General features: G+C 37.7%; 2 protein-coding genes across 4 annotated transcripts in view; both read right to left on the minus strand.

The window, feature by feature from the left end:
- Positions 1–5152, minus strand: part of LOC103621411 — a 15077-nt gene extending 9925 nt beyond the window's left edge. Inside the window, exon 1 of one of the 2 annotated variants that reach the window (XM_017742815.1) lies at positions 4524–5152. In XM_017742815.1, the coding sequence (XP_017598304.1) occupies positions 4524–4653 (130 nt within the window). In that variant the 5' untranslated portion in view covers positions 4654–5152. Of the gene's footprint in view, positions 1–364 lie in introns of both variants that reach the window. The other variant, XM_017742816.1, reaches the window with a different exon arrangement.
- A 99-nt stretch (positions 5153–5251) lies between these two features.
- PHIP (pleckstrin homology domain interacting protein) overlaps positions 5252–18494 on the minus strand; it is a 96578-nt gene continuing 83335 nt past the window's right edge. The window contains exons 31-36 of one of the 2 annotated variants that reach the window (XM_017742814.1): positions 18269–18418; positions 16675–16827; positions 14468–14631; positions 13712–13992; positions 13234–13395; positions 5252–11439 (exon numbers count right to left, since the gene is read on the minus strand). In XM_017742814.1, coding sequence (XP_017598303.1) covers positions 10796–11439; positions 13234–13395; positions 13712–13992; positions 14468–14631; positions 16675–16827; positions 18269–18418 — 1554 coding nt within the window. In that variant the 3' untranslated portion in view covers positions 5252–10795. Of the gene's footprint in view, positions 11443–13233; positions 13396–13711; positions 13993–14467; positions 14632–16674; positions 16828–18268; positions 18419–18494 lie in introns of both variants that reach the window. The other variant, XM_017742813.1, reaches the window with a different exon arrangement.

Below are 18494 nucleotides of genomic sequence, written 5' to 3' on the forward strand. Positions count from 1 at the left end.
CCTCCCGTCCCGTCCCGGCTGGGCGCCCAGGCGGTGCTGCGGGCGGCAGGTGGGGCCGAGGGGAGGGTTGTGCCCTCCCCTGAGCAGCAACGCCCAAAGGGACCCCGGAGGGGCGAGCGCCGAGCCTGAACCCGGGCCAGGCTCTCCGCCGGGTGCGGAGGTTGTCCCCTGCTCTCGTCTTTCCCTCGAACGAAAAAGCTCTCAGGGCAGACGGGATCAGGATTTCTTAATGTCAAAAAGCAACAAACACCCGCGTGGACTTTACACCCCGACGGTTTTATAGAGATTAAAATAAAGAAATAAAAAGTTCTGATTTATTTCTGCAGGCTAACTTAAAGAAAAGTAACGTTTTCAGCTTCCTTACCTGGGTATTTTTTTTTCTGTGAATGTGGACAAGTGGCTTGAACCGGCTATGAATAGAAGTACAGAGGAAGTTCTCTCGTGAAGTTTATGCAAAATGCGTCCTAACACAAGCCTGTAACTCAGCCTCATGTTGTGCCTCTCACCACACTGGTGGTGCCTCAGAGAGCACCTGGTGCGGTCCCTGGGCCCGGCTTTGTCACAGCTGGATGCCGGCCCAGCTGAAGCAGGAGTGTCCTGGCTGGTTTCGATAGCGCACGTGTCAGCGCCCACCAGAACCTCCGTGCCTGCCCCTGCTGGGCTGCTGCAGGGGGTCAAACCCGGCCATGGGTCTCATCTGTGGCATGGATTTCTTTGGCCTAAATTCAACAGCAACCAAATTTGCTGATGGCACCCAAATCAGAGTGGGAGCAAACAGAGCAGGCAGACTCAAACTGCAAATGATGCAGAGAGATCAGAGCAATGGGAACATTACAGACAAGAAGAGAAATTCATTAGTAGCAAATGTCGAGCCTTACCAAGAGAAAGGAAATGTTCTAGCCATCACTTCTTGCTTACTGAGCACAGCTCTCTGAGGGACAAGACTGTGAAAAAAACCCAAAATGTTATCAAGCCATAGCTAGTGAATATGTGGGAACGAAAAGGCCAGGCCTGGGATGGATTTTCACTGACAGATTTAAACCTGTGCAACGTGGCAGGAAGGCCCAATTGAAAACTTACATGAATACTAGCCTAGACTAGAAATACAAACTCTACCTAAAAAAAAATAGTTTTTAAATCATAGAATCGTACATCATTTGAGTTGGAAGGGACCTTTTCAAGGTCACCTAATCCAAGTCCCCCTGCAATAACCAGAGACATCTTCAGCTAGATCAGGTTGCTCAGACCAACCTATTTGCATCACACAGCCCACCCCGAGGAGGACAGTCTTTGGGGCCATCACGGCTGTGTTTGCATCACACCAGCTCAAGCAGTGGTAAATACTGGGACTTACCAGCTCCCTTGAGCAAAACCTCAGGAGCCATGTAAACACCTGATCCTACCTCAGGGAGGTTGAAGGTTTTAAAGTGTGACTCAGCTTATTACCACCCAAACACTAAGACACCTTCCTAATACAAAGTAAATCAAATTGCAAGATGAAGATGCTTCTTTTACAAGACAGGTTACTCCCCATGTGCTTGAGCAGAGATTTTCAGTGCAAGAGCCATAAAGAAACCAGCCGTGTGTGCTCTGTCATGACTCAGAGGTGGGCAAAGAAGAGGCCAAAGCCAGAGGAAAATTACAACTTCATAAATTAGCATGCAAGAAAAAATAAACAGTCCTGACCATAACACAATTTCAGATAATCTGCCCTTTCTTAAGACAACACTTATGTGAATTTTCTAGTAAATTTTTCTAAATAACCACTGATTTCCCTGGTAAACTTTATCGATCAGAAGAGTTTAGCATTAACACACACTTTATAACCTCAAACACTTTACAAGCATTAAACAGCGTAAAAGTTTTGAGTTCTAGATATTTAATCTTTCCCCATGTACTTGTGCATGCAGATTAACCGGTGTCAATGGAGGACAACAGTACAGACTGTACATACACCCAGCTCCTCATGTTGAGATTCTAGCTGGGTAAAAATAGGCAGTGTATTGAGAGGCGATCACTAATTAAAGACTTCTAAGTAGCTCTTTTTTTTGTTCAAGTTTTGACAGCTGTATTCCATTTCTTAGCAGTTCATGGAAGCTTACACCATCTTCCTTAATAATTAAGAGAATTCAAGTTTTGAATAAGGTGCTCAGATCTCAAAAAAATAACCCCACTAGATTTCTCTGCTACAGAATATAAATACAGTAATTCTTTCTAATATTTTAATCATATTCTAACTAGGTTTGCATTTTAAGTTACTGTCTTTATTATTTTGAATATCCTTGTTCAAAGCCAGATTCAGAGATCTGAGACAAAACCCAAATTAACGGCTGAGGCTGCCTGGCTCTTGAATGCTAACATTGTTTGAAGTCAGTACCTCCAGGAATAGGCCTCTACAGAAATTTGATGCTGAGTGAGTTGGTTACCTGCCTCTGCTCTTGTTTCTTCCTTCTTGGTTTTTGGTTTTTGGGTTTTTTTTTTCATTTATTTACCTAGCTAAAGTAAAATGAAAGGCCAACAGACAAAGTTTTGGTAAAATCTCCCCATTTCAGAGACAAGGAAAGGAAGCAGAAAAGAAATTGGTATGGTTGTTACCAGACTGGGAACATCACTCCCAAATTTTCTACCCTGTCTTCCCTTCAGTGCTCACACAGATTTCAAAGTAGAAGAGAAGATTCATAAATTCTCACTGCACTCCTGTCAAACAGTAAATTAAGCCTCTTGCAAAGATTTCTTAGCACAGTATTTCTCTGAGCTAGAAAAGCAACCAGATGTTTTGGGCTTTGAATTTCCTGTTAATAGTAGTAAAAGCCACAAAAAATATATTTTGCATTATAATTTGTTGAAGAGGAACTCAATTTTATGCTATTTAAATTCCAGTCGCATTGTATGTTGCTTGCTGGCACTTGCTTTATTTTCACATTTGCTTCAACTAGCAACAGTGATTAATTTTTAAAGCCATTACACTTTGCTCATTTGTCTTTGGGAAAAGTGACAAACATTTTTTGCAAAGCTCATATTGATTGCTAGCGCAGGAAAGAACACAAGCTTTGGCACAGAAACTTTTCACTTTGAAAACAAAATGGTCAACTTCAATGATCACACAATTTCCTTCATTTAATGAGTGTTGTGATCTGTCCTCGTTACAGGAGGGGGCAGAGTTTAGCGGTGTGGGTGTGACCAAGTTGTTATTCTATACCACACACAGCATCACCTGGACACGGATGTGGCAGGAAAAGCCAGGTGCCCTTACTGGAAGTTGGCCACTTTTGCCTCTCCTGCTCCAGCGGGAGGGTGTCAGCAAAGGACCTGCGGACTCCATCCTGGGACACTTTTGTGGGACATGGTGCTGAGGAAGGGCTGCAGCGTGGCTCCCAGGTGTGGCACTGCAGTGACAGTGACCAGGGGCAGCACAAAGCCAGCATCCCAGTGGGACCATCCTCCCTTGCCCTGGTGCAGAGGAGCGTTGGAAGCGGCAGCAAAGGCACCTGCGCAGAACTGAGCTCGGCAGAACAACAGCGTGACCCCTACTCAGATGACTCAGCTTTCAGGGAGTTTGTCTATCACTGTTTGCCATTTTTTTGGGCTGGGAAATGTTAGCCACGGGAGCTCCCCCACCATATTCCCTTTGTTTCCTGACTACCACGTGGGCAGTGCATGGGAACGATCATCCTATTGCCTTTGTCTGGGGAAACCACACGGATGTGACCCACGTTCTTATTCCTGGTGGTGAATACTTTTCTGTGGGTAAAACACCTCTTTTTATTGTACTCTGTGTGTCTTATTCCATCATTTGGAGTTTTCAGTAAGTTATCTCTACCCACAGTCTCTCCATTTGTAGTCTCTCCTTTTTGTCCCTCCTTTACTGGAAGGGGCAGAGGCTGGGGTGTGGCTTGTTGGGAGTTCAATTTCCTGCTGGTGTTAAAACCAGCACATGCTCCAACAGCCGTCAGGTACCAGCATTTCACAGCATCTGTTAACCCTAAGCAAAGTCTTGATTTCTACACAAAGTAAAATAACCACAGTAGGTTTCAAAAAGATACCTGTCACAGAAATGGGAACTGGAATACAATTGTATTCTAAGGATTTTGTACAGAGGTACACAGAAAAAGATTTTTTTATATCTTTTAAAAACAAAGAAAAGGTTATTAACTGCTTCAGACTATTCTCATTAACAGAACTAAAACCCTGGACCTGGAGTTGCTTATGCTTGGATGAGCACAGCACTATTACTGTAGTGCTGTAGTACTGGAAATGCACATTCAAAACAACTACCACCTCCAGGACACAGCAGCAGCACTGAAGGAAGTGTGTTGTATTTTCAGTATTCTAAAATTATTTTCTCCAAGCAGAACATGCCAATGAGCAAAACTCACACGGATCCTTGGGACAGAGATTTTTCCTCAACTGTTAAAACAAGTCTTGCTTTTGCCAGACTTCACATGGAGTCTGGAAAGCCACAGGGAACTCAATTCATTCCACTCTTACCATTCCACATTCCCATCGCCCAGAAGCACACATACCTGCATCTGTGAGGTGAGTGAGGGTCTCTTCCATCATTTCCATCAGGTAAGGAACGGTAAGGAGGAAAAGATATCTGATAAAGCAAATAACACGTGAAATTAAACAGAATCCGCATTTTTTTTCTTGCATCTATTAAGCAGAAAAACATAAACATAAACAAACCAACCCTGCAGTTTTGTGAAAACACATCCTGTGTCGACTTTTCCCTGCATCACTCACTCAGAGCAGCTAGACTGCAGACCAGTACTCTACAGGCAGGGCAGCAGGGATGCTCTCTGCTTAAGTGTTTTTAGCTTCTTCTACAGCTGTTGGGAAGCGGAAATTGCCATAGATTGGATGTAGCTCTAGTACAAATAGTTGTCACCTGAACAGGGAAGGCTTCCTGGAGGATTAGAGGCGGGTGCCGTGGCGCACAAGTGAAAGTGAGCTAAGAGGACTGGCAACACTGTGTCTTCAGTGCCAGATGCTACTGCCTTTTTATTGCCTCCTGAACTGCAGGGCTTAGTGAAAACCCCTACCAAATAGCAAATTCTGATCCCTATCAGAGAGTGCTCCAGTTCCAATTTTGTCTGTTCCCACTTAACCACATACCATACTACCAGATACTGCTATACCGTATTCCACAAGGAATCAAAAGGAGCTGAATTTGGGGAGTTCTGAAAAGCACACACCCAATTGTCCCGTAGAACAGTAAATTACTAGATAGAAACAAACACTGTTGGACAGCTTAGAAAAACATGTTTTCTATTTATTTAAAAATAAGTTTGTAGTTACTACATTGCAGTGACAGTAATTCTTACACATACATTCTAGTTTGTATAAAAGGATTCAAAGTATTATGCATCAAAACTAACATAGAAAGTGTCCACATAACAGTAAAGAAATTTCCAATCCATATGTACAAAAAGAAAGGGCACTGTTATCCTGGTGAGATACTTCAGGTTATAACATGATAATCTAGATTTCTGGAAGGAAAAAAGCCTTGATAAAGCTAAAGAATTATAGTTTTCAAAACTGTTACTCATTACATTACAACAGATTTGTGTTTTACATAATTCTGTACAAAATAAGTGTGATTTTTAATCTGAAAACCTGTCAGTTTTAAAATTAACCTTTCTAGGTAATTTGCTTGAAGTTGAGCTCCATTCTATACATATTGAAACATTATGACAGAACTTAATTCACACATGATCATTATCCAGTTGTCCACCACACTTCTGCAGTTTTAGTATGGTCCAAAAATGTAACTTCTATATGGTCTCAATGCATTAGCAAATCAACCCGCGCAGATGTAAGCACAAAATAGTACATGTACATCACACAGTACGTGATAGGTACTTCTATTTCTTTCTACTTCTAGTTTGTGTGACCTCATTCTCTGTTCTTTCAGTGTAGGAATTCATACTATAGTACTACTTTCCTTCCCTAAAATGTATTGTTTGCATTATTTGAAATTAATTTCCTGATGTATTTATCTGCATTGAAAAGGATCCAAATGAGTACTTGTCTCACTACGTACCTCCTAAAAGCTAAATTTATTCACCATTATTTTATTGCAGCATATAAAGTTTCTCTCTAGAGTGCCTTGCGGCTGTTAGAACCTTGGGAAAAGGGGGGTGAGGGGGAAGCAGCTAATCACCTTTTTCTGCAATTTAAGATGTCTTTTAATCTGGCTTCCTGGCATGTTTCCTCCTCTAACACACTGTAAAAATGACATGGCAAATTCCCGCATTAAAATCAGCAGAAACACAAGAGCACCTAGAGGTTAGCTCTGGTTTAAAAGCTACCTGCTGTTTTCCCCTAGACATCATAGAAAGTGAGCAAGGTGTACTCATGATTCGAAACCAGGAAGCTACGTAAGCTGTCAGTGCCAGATTTGTTATTTGAAACACATTGTCAAGCCTTGGCCAGTTTTATGAAATGTAATACACTTTCCTCTCCATACAAACAAACATGTATATACAGTAATTTACAGCAGAAAACTAACAGCCCTTTTATCAGTTGAATATCTAGGTCCCCTTGGAAACCAATCTGTTACACGAACTTCAGGGATAAAAGAAAATATATACTCATTTTACACAGTTAATTTGTCTTCATTTAGGTAGTAAACAGAAAATGAGCTTTTGCTGTTTCTAGGTGAGGTTTTAAAACCCTCTACCTTCTCTATCACAGCATTGTAGCAGAGTTATAATTAAAAATTTAAAACTGTTAAAAAAAGGCAAAAAGAAAAACCTTTGACAACCTACTGTGGAAAAAATACACTATTTCAGAATAAGGTAAGGACTCAGGACACAATGTGAATATTGTGGTATGGCTATATCTTGATTGACCAGCAATGTTAAAATTACCTCAGCAAGATTCACATGCTACAAATAAAATGCAAATGCTGATGAAAGTGAGCTTATAAAACCTCTAACCTCCAATCTACTATATAAATACAGGGTGAAAGGGTTCCATCCAGTTAAGACTAATGCTTTTATAGAACCAGTCAACTATTTAACATGTGCCTAAATTCAACTTACACACTAAAGCATTTACTTGTAGTCCTCGATCCAACAAATGTGAGCAAAATATTTTAAAATGCAGTGTAAAAATCATAACAAGCTTGAAGTTACTGAATGGACAGACTATTTTTTGTGTTGCATGTAGTCGTTTTTTTGGTAAGACAAAAGCCTCTGGCACAGAATTGGTACTTAAAAATATTTGTACAGCAATACAGTGAATAAGCTGTCTCTACACTACAATTTACTTTTTAATAGATATTAATATCTATATGTGGTGCATCAGGGTCCTTTATCAATTACTAGTTTTAAAAATATTAAGCCATAGTAATATTTAACTCAACCAACTCAACCTTACAAGTCTATCAACAAACTGATCACAGGTACAAACCGGACACTGTACAAATAAACGTCTGTAAATCTTTATCACAGCAGTTGAATCACTGGAGGAAGACATTTCTCTGTAAAGTTGTATCACTGGTCATTGCCGAGTGACAAAGAGCTCTAGTTCAATATTGACAATAATTATGAACACTACAGTGGTAAAATTTCAGTTCCCAGAGAACACACTAACAACAGAAGCGAAGTGGCTAAAGAGTTGTTAAGTATGTAGGCACAGGTACAATGATTCCTGTTAAACATTTAGAGCACACTTATGGCAGAAGCAGAAGTATTTCCTCACTGGTAGTTAAAGAACACACTGTTATCAAGATACCACTCAGCAGCAAATACCAATTTTAATGTTTCCCAGTATAGCGTAGAAATACCAGAACAGTATCCTCATATCCAGGTCAAATATAAATGAATTTAATGAATAAAACTGAGTTAATTGCTGCCAGATTGTTTGCATGTGACTATGAAGCTATGTTATTTACAATGCAAATGTAAAACAAGCACATGAGATTTTGATACTCCATTTTCTGAACCAGTTGTTAGATACTTGATATGGCATTATAAAACATGCATATAACTATAGTTCTTAAATTATTTCAGAACACTGACCAATAGTTTATTGCTCACATTTAAAAACCTAAGATTCTGTAATGAAAAGCTGTTTTTCTGTATTGATACAGTATCTCACAACCACTTCAAATAATAAATTTTTCCCCAACCAAAATACAGTCTGATGGTGACTAAAGTCTCATAAATAAAGTTTGCAACCCAGTGAAATTAAATTATAAAAAATAGACCTTTTAAATAAATCTGGTATTAATTTCTAATAAATTTCTAGTGATGCTTCTATAAAAACATTGACCCAAATTATCCACAGTTTATTTTTAAAGGAAAAACATTAATGTGTCTAATAAGAATCAAAAACTTACTGGCTAAAGTCACCAATATTACTGGGTGGGAAGCAGTACCCATGTTCTGCAGGTAAGGCCTTCTATCCTCGTAAAATTAAGATGTACAATCTTCTACCTACTGTTAAGGGAACGCAGATTATTTCAGTCTCCAAAACTTACACACAAGGTATTCTCGATATATAAATATATACATAAACATGCCATATAAAACATTATTACAAACGGAGTAAATACAGAAGATGAATTTTAGATAAAATCTATTTTATATATTACAATGCAGATAACATCAGGAAATTACACATTTTCAAATGATTGCCTTCATCAGTGATGATCTGACAAAATTAACAAGTAGAATCAATCAGTTTTGAATTGTGAAGCTGTATTGCAACTGTACAAACGTAGCTTGTTATCTTACCACATGTCTAGTGACTCCATTTTAATCAGATGATAAAGAAATACTTGTTAGAAAAAAATAAATATGCCAACAAATGAAATACAAACTAATCCCTGCCCCCCCAAGTTCAAATCCATGACAATTCAAAGAGGATCTGGAAAATATCTTAGCCATTTTTTGTAGTAAAATGAACTACCTAAAACTAGGTATGGTGGATACTAATCTGCTATCCACAATAGCATATTTCTATTACTCTTGGTGGCAAATACCAATGTTCTTTGTTCAAACTTTTAAGCTTTTTTTTTTAAGAAAATAAAGAGTGAAGAATCAGGCCTCAAATACATATACAGAATCTGTGCAAATTTAAGGTCTTAATTCTGCATGTCCTCCCGTCCAGACATTGCAGATAATGTGTAAAAACAAAAAAAAGTATAACCAGAAAATTTTGGTTACATTTTTGTACCATACCAGATCTCAGTAAATACGACTGCTTATGTATTTTTTTTCCTTGAAACTGGACAATACTTTTTTTTAAGTGATAGAAAATGGTATTAAGGTTTGTTTGTAAAGGTATAAAATAACTAAATGTACCATAAACAAATAAATAACTGCTTTTCTTTTCCAGAGCAGTACATATAACAATACATTCCCCTAAGTCATATAGTTATCATTTACAATAGACAACTTAATTTTAGTAAGGATGCAAGAAATAATAGAATACAAGGCACAATCATTAAATGGAATTTTTCTTTAGGGTGTATATTGACATATGTCAGCGTGATATACCATAAAAAGTGCAGAAAAACACAATGTGCAATGAGACCACTGTATAAAACATGATTGCATAAAAAGTGATTTGGCCTTTTAACCCTAATAATTGAAAATAACCAATCTTCCCCTTAAAATTAAACTATAAAGTATGACATTTTAAAATTTTCAATTCTAGTGCTATCTAAAAAATCCTGAAAAAAATTTATACCTGGGTAATATTTTAGATGTATGTGTTTATGTATATATTAATATATACACATACACTATTCTTTGTAGGTCATTTCAGCCTCTTAAGCATGTCTTAAAGTTGTAGAAACAACAATCAATCTGGATCAGAAAGTAAACATCATAATTCCATACCTGTCCTGTAATTTCCTTGAATCCTTTAACCAATTATACATTTAGACTAAAACATCTCTGTCAAAGGACCCCACCAGTGCATTATTTTCTACCAGAAGTACCAAAAAGGATACATTTCAGAACAATGTTAACAATTTACTATTTAAAACAAGACACAGCTTTTATCACTGCAAATGGTATGCTGTACTGACACTCAAAAAGAAAAAAAGGTTTTCCACTGCACTGATTCTCAGTCTTTGGCACAATAAACAGAGATTTAGTGATTGATACAAGAATCAAGGTCTGAAAAATTAGACATTAGTCAAACTTTTTCCAATGTGGATATATATATTTGTGATTACATTTTTGCTATGTTTGGCAGAACTTGGATAAACAACGGCCTCTGCTAGGCTTCTTTTGCAGCTGAATGTTCCATCACAACTGAAATTAAACATTTTCAGATTAGCCAAGTTTGGTATTGTATTATTTAATAGAAATGTAAGTGAATTTACTGCCACTTTTTGCCAAAGTCCGCCTTCCTAGGCGACTTGACTCTACAATCGAAGTGTACCTTGCTTGGTCAAAAATAGATTTCTGTTTTTAATTTGTGGCAATTAAAAGTTCTATTACCTTTTTTCAAGTATGTAGAGATATTACATACTACTTGAGCAGAGTAGATCTGAACTCTGTACGTCAGTCAGAATTGCTTCAATTATTCTCAACTGTGAACAAAATGACTGTTGAAATGTACAACCTATTTGGAGGGCAATAAATAGCAAAAGTTTAAAATATATATTTCTTTCAAAGAATGTTCTTTCAGTTTATTGTTTTGCTATATTTTTCTCCCCAAATCAGAACATACTCTTCTAACCCATAATAGCAGCAGGGAAGCAGAAGTCTGTTCTGCTCTTCCTTAACTGTACCTGCTTCATAGCATTCTGAAGTAAAACCCTTGGTAAAAATTACCAACCAATTAAATTAGCTTTTGCTTTTTCAGTCAACTTTCGGACTCTGCCTCTGCTTGAAGTTCCAAAAGTTAAGGAGGTGTCTTCAAACAATAGCTGCCTTTGCTCTTCCTCAGAGTCATCTTCATTGTAAAAGGCTGTCCTCCTACCCTGGTTTCTAGTTCTCATGTGAGGTTCAGAATCTTTAAGTTCTTCAGAACTCTCCTCCATAGGCTCATGTGTCTTTTTCCTCCTGCTTCTTGTTTGCATTTTAACGTTTGCAGGAACTAAGAGGTCTGAGCCTGGCTGGCGGCTCTTTATCTTCCTTTTTGGCTTTCTACCCCCACGGCCTTTTTTTTGTAACAAGTCTTCCTTCACATTATTTTCAGAAAGAGAATTGCATGCAGTAGAAACAGAGGCTTCCTCTGGTATATCCCTTGTGGTCTGGATTGTATTCTGCTCTGCAACCTTTTGCTGTTCAACAATTTGTAGCTTTTTTGGCTTCCTGCCTCTCTTCTTGTGCACCACCACTTCACAGCTACTGTTATTAGTCTCCACCTTCGGTTTCCGTCCAGGACCTCTTTTAACTGGAGGTTTCAAAGGCTGTCCTCCGTGTCCATTTACCTGAATGCTTCCTGATGCCAAAGCATTATTCTTGCAATCTGCTGTAAAGAAATGGTACAGAAATGCTGTAAGTACATGTCACATAACAGATTTGCATTTACATTCATTTTCACACTGCCTTAATAAAAACTCTCACTAAAATATCTGAATGGATTCACAGTGATTGTCAATTTATCAAAATCTAAGAAACCCAAAGTTGAGCTCAGAGAGTTTCACTCCAGTATAGAATGAGGACTAACTTCTAGTTGGATTTAGCACACAGTAGCTGCAAGGAAAAAAAAAAATCCAACAAACAAAAAACCCCCAGGAAAAACACAGGAGGAAAAAAAGAAGGAAAAAAAAGGGAACAGCTGAAGGGTTTTTCTCAGGTGATACAGCACCAGTGGACAAAACTCCTATTTTGTATCTGCAACAGCAAAAGGTTGCTCAAGAAGCTTTACTGGAAGAACTGGGAATGCTTCACAGTAGGTCATCTCTGGAGAAATAAAAATTTTCTTTCAACCTGAGGTAGCATCTTTTGTATCAAATTTGTAGAGATTTTTCACATTAACAGACAGCAGAATGTACTTGCTTGGAGACTTTTATGGGGTATGAGTTTTCATTACATGAGCGGTACTCAGCTTCTTCAGAGGGGCATGTCACAGGACCTCTTAGGAAGATGTTCTGATACCACAGCCCTTGCCTGAAATGTGGCCAAGAACAGGCTCATAGCCAGAATGATAGTTCCTCCAGCCCTTTGATGTAACACCCACACACAGGTTCTGCTGTGTTCAAATGTACACCATCATGCACTAAAAGCACAGGCCTCCTCTGTCCTGTGAGTGGATGTAAGGAGACAGGACCATGTCAACATTCTGATAACCCCTGACCTGACCAAACATCCCATCCTGTAACAGCTGCATATTTAGCCATGCAATGTGGGAACAGCTGGGGCCTTTGTGAGAAAGCTTACAAGCAATGGACAGATGATTTAACTTATAAGACCACAAGCTACTTTCTCAGAGGCATGGATGAGTAAGAAAGAACTCCTTGGAGAGAGGACTACAAGGAGTAGGCAGATTAATTAGATGGGATTTAATTTGCAGACTACTGTGTCCCCATTTTCAGAGAAAAGATGTTTAGTGGATCTAGCTGCTTCAAGCATCTTCCTAACAGTTCAAAGCTCCTTCATAAACAGGAAAGCTTTTTGACTAGGAGACCTTATTTCAGCCTCCACAGAAGCTTTGAATTTTAAGGTATTCTGACATCAAAAGACCAAGCAAGCTTATTTAGGAGATTTCATGAACTAGGTCCAAGCAGGCCATTCAAATATACTAAACAGAAGCAGTAAATACTGCATAGGTTTCTTTTGCTGTGGCAAAAAATGAAAGAATGAATTTGCAGCTCAGGTCCTCTGATCCTTATGCTTTTTGCTGTGCAGAATGTCATCACACTCGGTGTTACTGACCCAAATATAACCCACAGAAATCTTATGTGATTAAACACACAGGGTTTAAAGTGTGACCATGCAGAAGCCTGCTTTGGAATTTAGGAACTCCTAACATGACATTTGTAATAATTTAAATGAAGGTACTGATATGTTAACGTATCAAAATCATGTAGACAACAGTTCTCACACCACGGAAATGGTGTTAAGAGTAGTCAAAACCATGCTAATTCATCAAGAAGGAAACTAATGGTGACTGAATTGTTCCATTAGACTTCCCTATTCTGCTAAATCATCATGCCTTCTAATTTCCCTACCCCCAAATTACCACAACTAAAGCACAACACTACAGTCACTACATCAATAACTCTGAGGGTGGGGAGGAAGTTCCAGAGAAATTTGGTACCTTGTGGATTAACAGTGGAAGATTTTACTTTGCGCTTGATTTGCTTCTCTTTCTCGGGATTTTCTCTCGTGGAGTTATTCCTAGTGTTATGACTGTAATCAGATGGGGTAGGGTTTGATACAATATTCTGGTTCTTGGAATGTTTGGTTGAATTCTCCAGTACTAGAAGGATAAAAAGAAAAAAAAAATTATGCAAGTCAAGTAGTATATACTACATTCAATCTTGTTGGGTAAAATGGAACTCATGTTCTACTACAAACAATGTGAGTCAGTGATCCAAAAGGGAGAAAGCTTCCTAGATAAAACAACATAGCCTAACTTGTTCATTTTTCCTCTTAAGAGCCTCAAAGTTCCATCAGCTTGAAAACAGAACCAGTCTTAACTGAGAGAGATATATCAGATTTCCAAAGAGCCAGTTTTATCTTTAAAAACATTCACAGCCTAATTAAAAAACAAAACCAAAAACGCCCCAACTTGCCTGACTTTCCTGACCCTGCAGTAGTATTAGGCTTTGTAATTAAAGGCTTTATAGTTAAAGGCTTTGCTCCTGAAGAAGTAGATGGTTGCTCTGTAACAGCCACATCTGTTATCCCCCTATTGCTTCGAGTCCGCACAAGGGAGGAGGCTTCAGCAGCTTTTCCATTCATCTGAGGCGGAGCGTGTCTCAGTGCTGTCGACCGTGCAGGTGCAGAAGATGATGAAGTGGCAGAAGTTTCTGCCTTCAGCTGAGGTTTTATTAATCTCCTCTTCCTTTCAGGGCTGCAAAAGGAGTAACAATTTGTATCCTGGATGACCACCTTGTCATTTTACAGGAATAAATAAAATTAAATGCTAGTGTCTGAGATTGTGGGAGTAAAACAATCACCTCTGCATGAAGTATGTTAAAAATATGGCATTTACTGTGGAAATTCATGTAAGTTGTGAGCTTCTGGAAAGTGAATCTTTACAATAAATACTATAGTTATATGACAAAGCATGATGCCATCACTATCCTAACGATGCTGTTTTACTGTACACATTTAGCAGTTATTTGAATTTTAAGCACTTACACTAGGATAGCTCTAAGTAAAGTTTAAAACTCTTCCACATCATAGGGACTTGCATGTCAAAGCTACCATTCTGCAATATAGGGAATAGTAAAGGAAGTATTAAGAAAAAAACACACTAAGTTTTATTGTTTAGGTATGTCAAAATTTCACAGCATTTCATGAATACTGTAAAGGAATTAACGTACCTGGATGCAACACTACTGGAAACTGAGCTGCTTCTACTTCTTTTTTTCCTTCGTTTCTTTATTGTATTTCTTTTATGAAAGCGTAGGGCAGATTTATAATCTGATAAAATAGAACTTATGTGTTCTTCAAAGAAAGCAGAAAGGCGCAAGCTCATGCTGTAGATCTAAAAAAGAAAAGCCAGTAAACAAAGTTGTATATTTTTCCAAAGCATCCTCTTATTTATCACAATAGACAGAAAAGTAAAAAGTGGTTAATATAGAAATGTTTTAGGGAAATTTACAATCTGCCTGAACAAATATATCCTAACTCATGTGTAGGTTTAACTATTTTCATGGTTTTGAAAAGTGTATTACAACTGAAGATGACACAGAAAAGGAAAAAATTAGAAAATCTACTTTTTCAATTGCCTTTCCAGAATGTATCCCTTTCTAGCTTCAACAAAAATCACAGAGAGAGATTCTTAATGTAATTTTACTGTATCATACCTAGGGTCAAGAAATCTTATTTTCTGCTCTATTAAGTTGCATCCTTATATCCTGTCTTTGAACATCAGTCTATTTCTTTTATAGATTAATTGATACTACAAGTAAGTTGGCTGCAACAGGTACAATAAATGTATTGGAATTATGTAGGTGCACTTTTTTTTTTTCACCAGCTTTAGCCTTAGATGATTTACAGAGAGTCCCAAACTCAGTTTAGGTCACAAGTAATTATTTGAGCACAGTTGCTATTAATTCTGGAAACAAAAAAAAACCACCAAAGTGACTGTCTAGGTACTTTAAGGAGAGACAGCACATTCTAAGAAACACAAAGACAATATTGAACCACTGCCTACTTAAAAACACACCAAACCATCTGAGCATCAGACTCAAAAGGTTTGATAGATTCTGCATGTGTTACTGGAGATGATATGCAAGGAATGTGTGTCTGATGTGTCCAGCTAATAAAAAAAAAGCTGATGACTGTAGGTTTACTGTTCAAGAAAGCATCAGTGATGTCAGTTTACTGTTCAAATAAGCACCATTGACATAAAGTAAGATGCTAAAAATAGAAGTGCATGACATAGTAAAAACATCACCATTCAACTACATGTTGCATGCACTGAAAACACAGAGGTTCTAGAATATTAAAATTCTTGACATAAGAACCTTCCACTTCTACTTCTGAGTAAAACAAAAAAAGACAAATTTATTACTATACCAGTCTGTTTGGAAGAAATATGAAAAATGAAAGTGTCAAACGAACCTATGAGACCAGACAAAGCTAATGTCAGGTGAGATGAGGTCAAGGAGAAAAAGAAAGACCACAAAAGAATTCAGACCTCCCCCAGAAGCCCTGTCATTTGCTGTAACTGAAAGAGTAATTCTTTTATGGGCTATGGCAGCCTCAACAGTGAGTGAGACTATCTGCTACTGACTGGGGAGTAATCTCTGATCCTGCTAGTCACCTACTAAGAAATTTGTGCCCACGTCTAAAACAATGAAGTCCTAATGATTAACTTGCTATTTAGAACAGCCAAACATAAAAGCTGTTAATAAATCTAGTCTTAAAACCAAACATATATTAGTAGAAGAAAAGCTACACAGAAGCCTTGAACACGTGTAAATATGCATCTATAATTTAACTGCTATCAGGTACTGCACCTCCCACTAGCAAGACATCTCAGTACAAATCGCTTTGTAAGCTGACACTTCATGTAAACTGTCCTGTTTCCCAGAAATCCTAAGAGCTTCATTACAATCCCACTGCATACTGGTCAACAGCACAGAAGTTCAACATCCTCTGCTGTCTATACCTGGATATTTCAGTTTGGGGCAACCTTCAAAGTAGAGGAGCTCTCCGTGTGTTTGTTTTGAAAATCTAGTTTCTTCCCCAAACTATCAGTTAAATTTCACTATTGTACTCATGATCATGTTTTTACAGAACTTATCTTCCTTGTGGCTCCCTTTAAACCCACTTTCTAATATTTACTTTCAAAATACACATGCAGAACATCAGAACTTTTGGTATTTAAATAGCACACATTCCTTTCCTTTCAAATACAAAGCTAGAATAGTTTCTCAGAAATATTTCTGTTTTAAGAACAGAAATAATTTAACTTGTTTTTTAAAAGTAATCAAATTACACTGTCTCTCTGCCTTTTAGGTCGTATAGTTTTCAGATATAAGTGTTCTTCAAACAACAATGGAAAATAATAAAATCTTACCCTTGATCTTTTACTTGGTGTATAGGCCTTGGAATTGCTGAAAATAAGTCTCACATCTTTACATAACTCCATTGGTGACTCGTAGTTGCCAGCTTCCAGTGTTTCTCTAACAGTAGCAAAGTCCATAGGAGTGTCAATAATATCTCTATAATCCTGTTTAGAAATAGCAAAGCAATTTATTACAAGTTCTTCCCCAAGCCTTAATGTATCATTTTCATTAGGATGAGTTTGATAAACCTGTTTAACCCAAATGTCCTCTTTAAATAGGTATGGAAGACTGCTGAAGACATTTTGCTGCTTTCCACTAATATACAACATACCTCCTTGCAGACATACTCAGCAGGGTCAAGGTTAGAAGTTAACTGATAGACCTAATTTATTTTATAAAGAGATTTTTTGAAACACAGAGCTCAGAATTTTGTGTCCTAAGGGTTGCATTACTAACACACTGACAGGAAGATAACAGTGATTTGAAAGTGTGACTACAAGCCTTCTGGGTGGCTTAGCAGCTCAAACTTGGGACTAAGACTAATACTGTTCTTACATATTAGCTTTAAAATATGAAGTTTGAATATTTGAACCTGATCAGAGGCTTATCACATCCTTTCTGAAATCTAAGCAGTTTCCCAAATGGAGACCTGACAATTTACAAAAGTAATAAAGTATTAAAAACTCACAGGCTTAGGCAGGACCCAATTCAAGCCAATGACAGAACCATTTTTCTAGGTTATGGAGGAAACAGAGACATATCCATACAACAAAAAGCTTAAATATCAAATTTAACCAAAAAGTTAACTTAATCCTTCAGAGCAAACAGAACCTGCAGGAGTGCCTCTGCATGTTAGGCTTGTGACACCAGGGAGCAGTGTGTTTCATGCCTAAGCCTAGTAGAATGCTCTCTATCAGCTCATTTGAGGATCTCAAACACAGAGGGCCACTTGTAGTCGGCCACAGTGTAGAATTTAGGTTACTTCAAAAATAATGGTACCCAGTGGCCGCAGAAGTGTCAAGACTGACCTACTAGTGACTTCCTAAAGAGAAGCATTTCTTTTCTCTGAGACAATTAATTTTGCCCAAGTTAGTCATCCTAGAGTGATATTTTACAGAACTTAAGATATGCTAGAAGGAAAGCAAGCAAAATCTTTGCTTTATTACTTGAAGTTTTCATATGATCTTACTTTTAGCTTTTATACTCTGAAATGAAACCAATGATCCTTGACAACACGTCACATGCAACAACCAAACACATGCATTTAATATATGACCATTTTTCACTCAGAAAAGGAAAGACATCTTAATTGCAAAAGGTGTAATTTGCTTTAAAAGCTGTAATTTACTTAATAGCATAAGCATCCCTGAATATAAAATGTTTTCCAAAAAAAGTATCTGAAAGAGCAGAGAAGTATTATTTATTTTGAAATAAGTTTAAAAGAACAGTAAACATTATTATCAAGTGACAACGAAGTGCTGAAAAAAATTCTGTCACTACAGTTGCCTGAAGTTTCAATTGAAAGAACTGAAAGAATGGTCAACGTAAAAAAAAAAAAAAACCAAACCAACCCACCACTTAACAATTTTGTTCTAAAATACTCACTGGATACTCAAGAAGATCCACTGGTTGTCGAAATGGTTCGGAATCTTCACACTGAAAAATGAGATTCAGCAGCTCCTGGCATTGCTTCTTCCATGACTGAATGTCATATGACTGAGCCCGATTACGTAGCCGCCGCTTTGGCTGATGATCCTGAAATGACAATATTGCCCAGTACATATTAAATAAACTAGCTGCTTTTTTCAAAATCTAGTGGAAAAGTTACCCC

The sequence above is a fragment of the Corvus brachyrhynchos genome, unplaced genomic scaffold (assembly GCF_000691975.1).
Source record: "Corvus brachyrhynchos isolate BGI_N302 unplaced genomic scaffold, ASM69197v1 scaffold87, whole genome shotgun sequence".
Taxonomy (NCBI): domain Eukaryota; kingdom Metazoa; phylum Chordata; class Aves; order Passeriformes; family Corvidae; genus Corvus; species Corvus brachyrhynchos.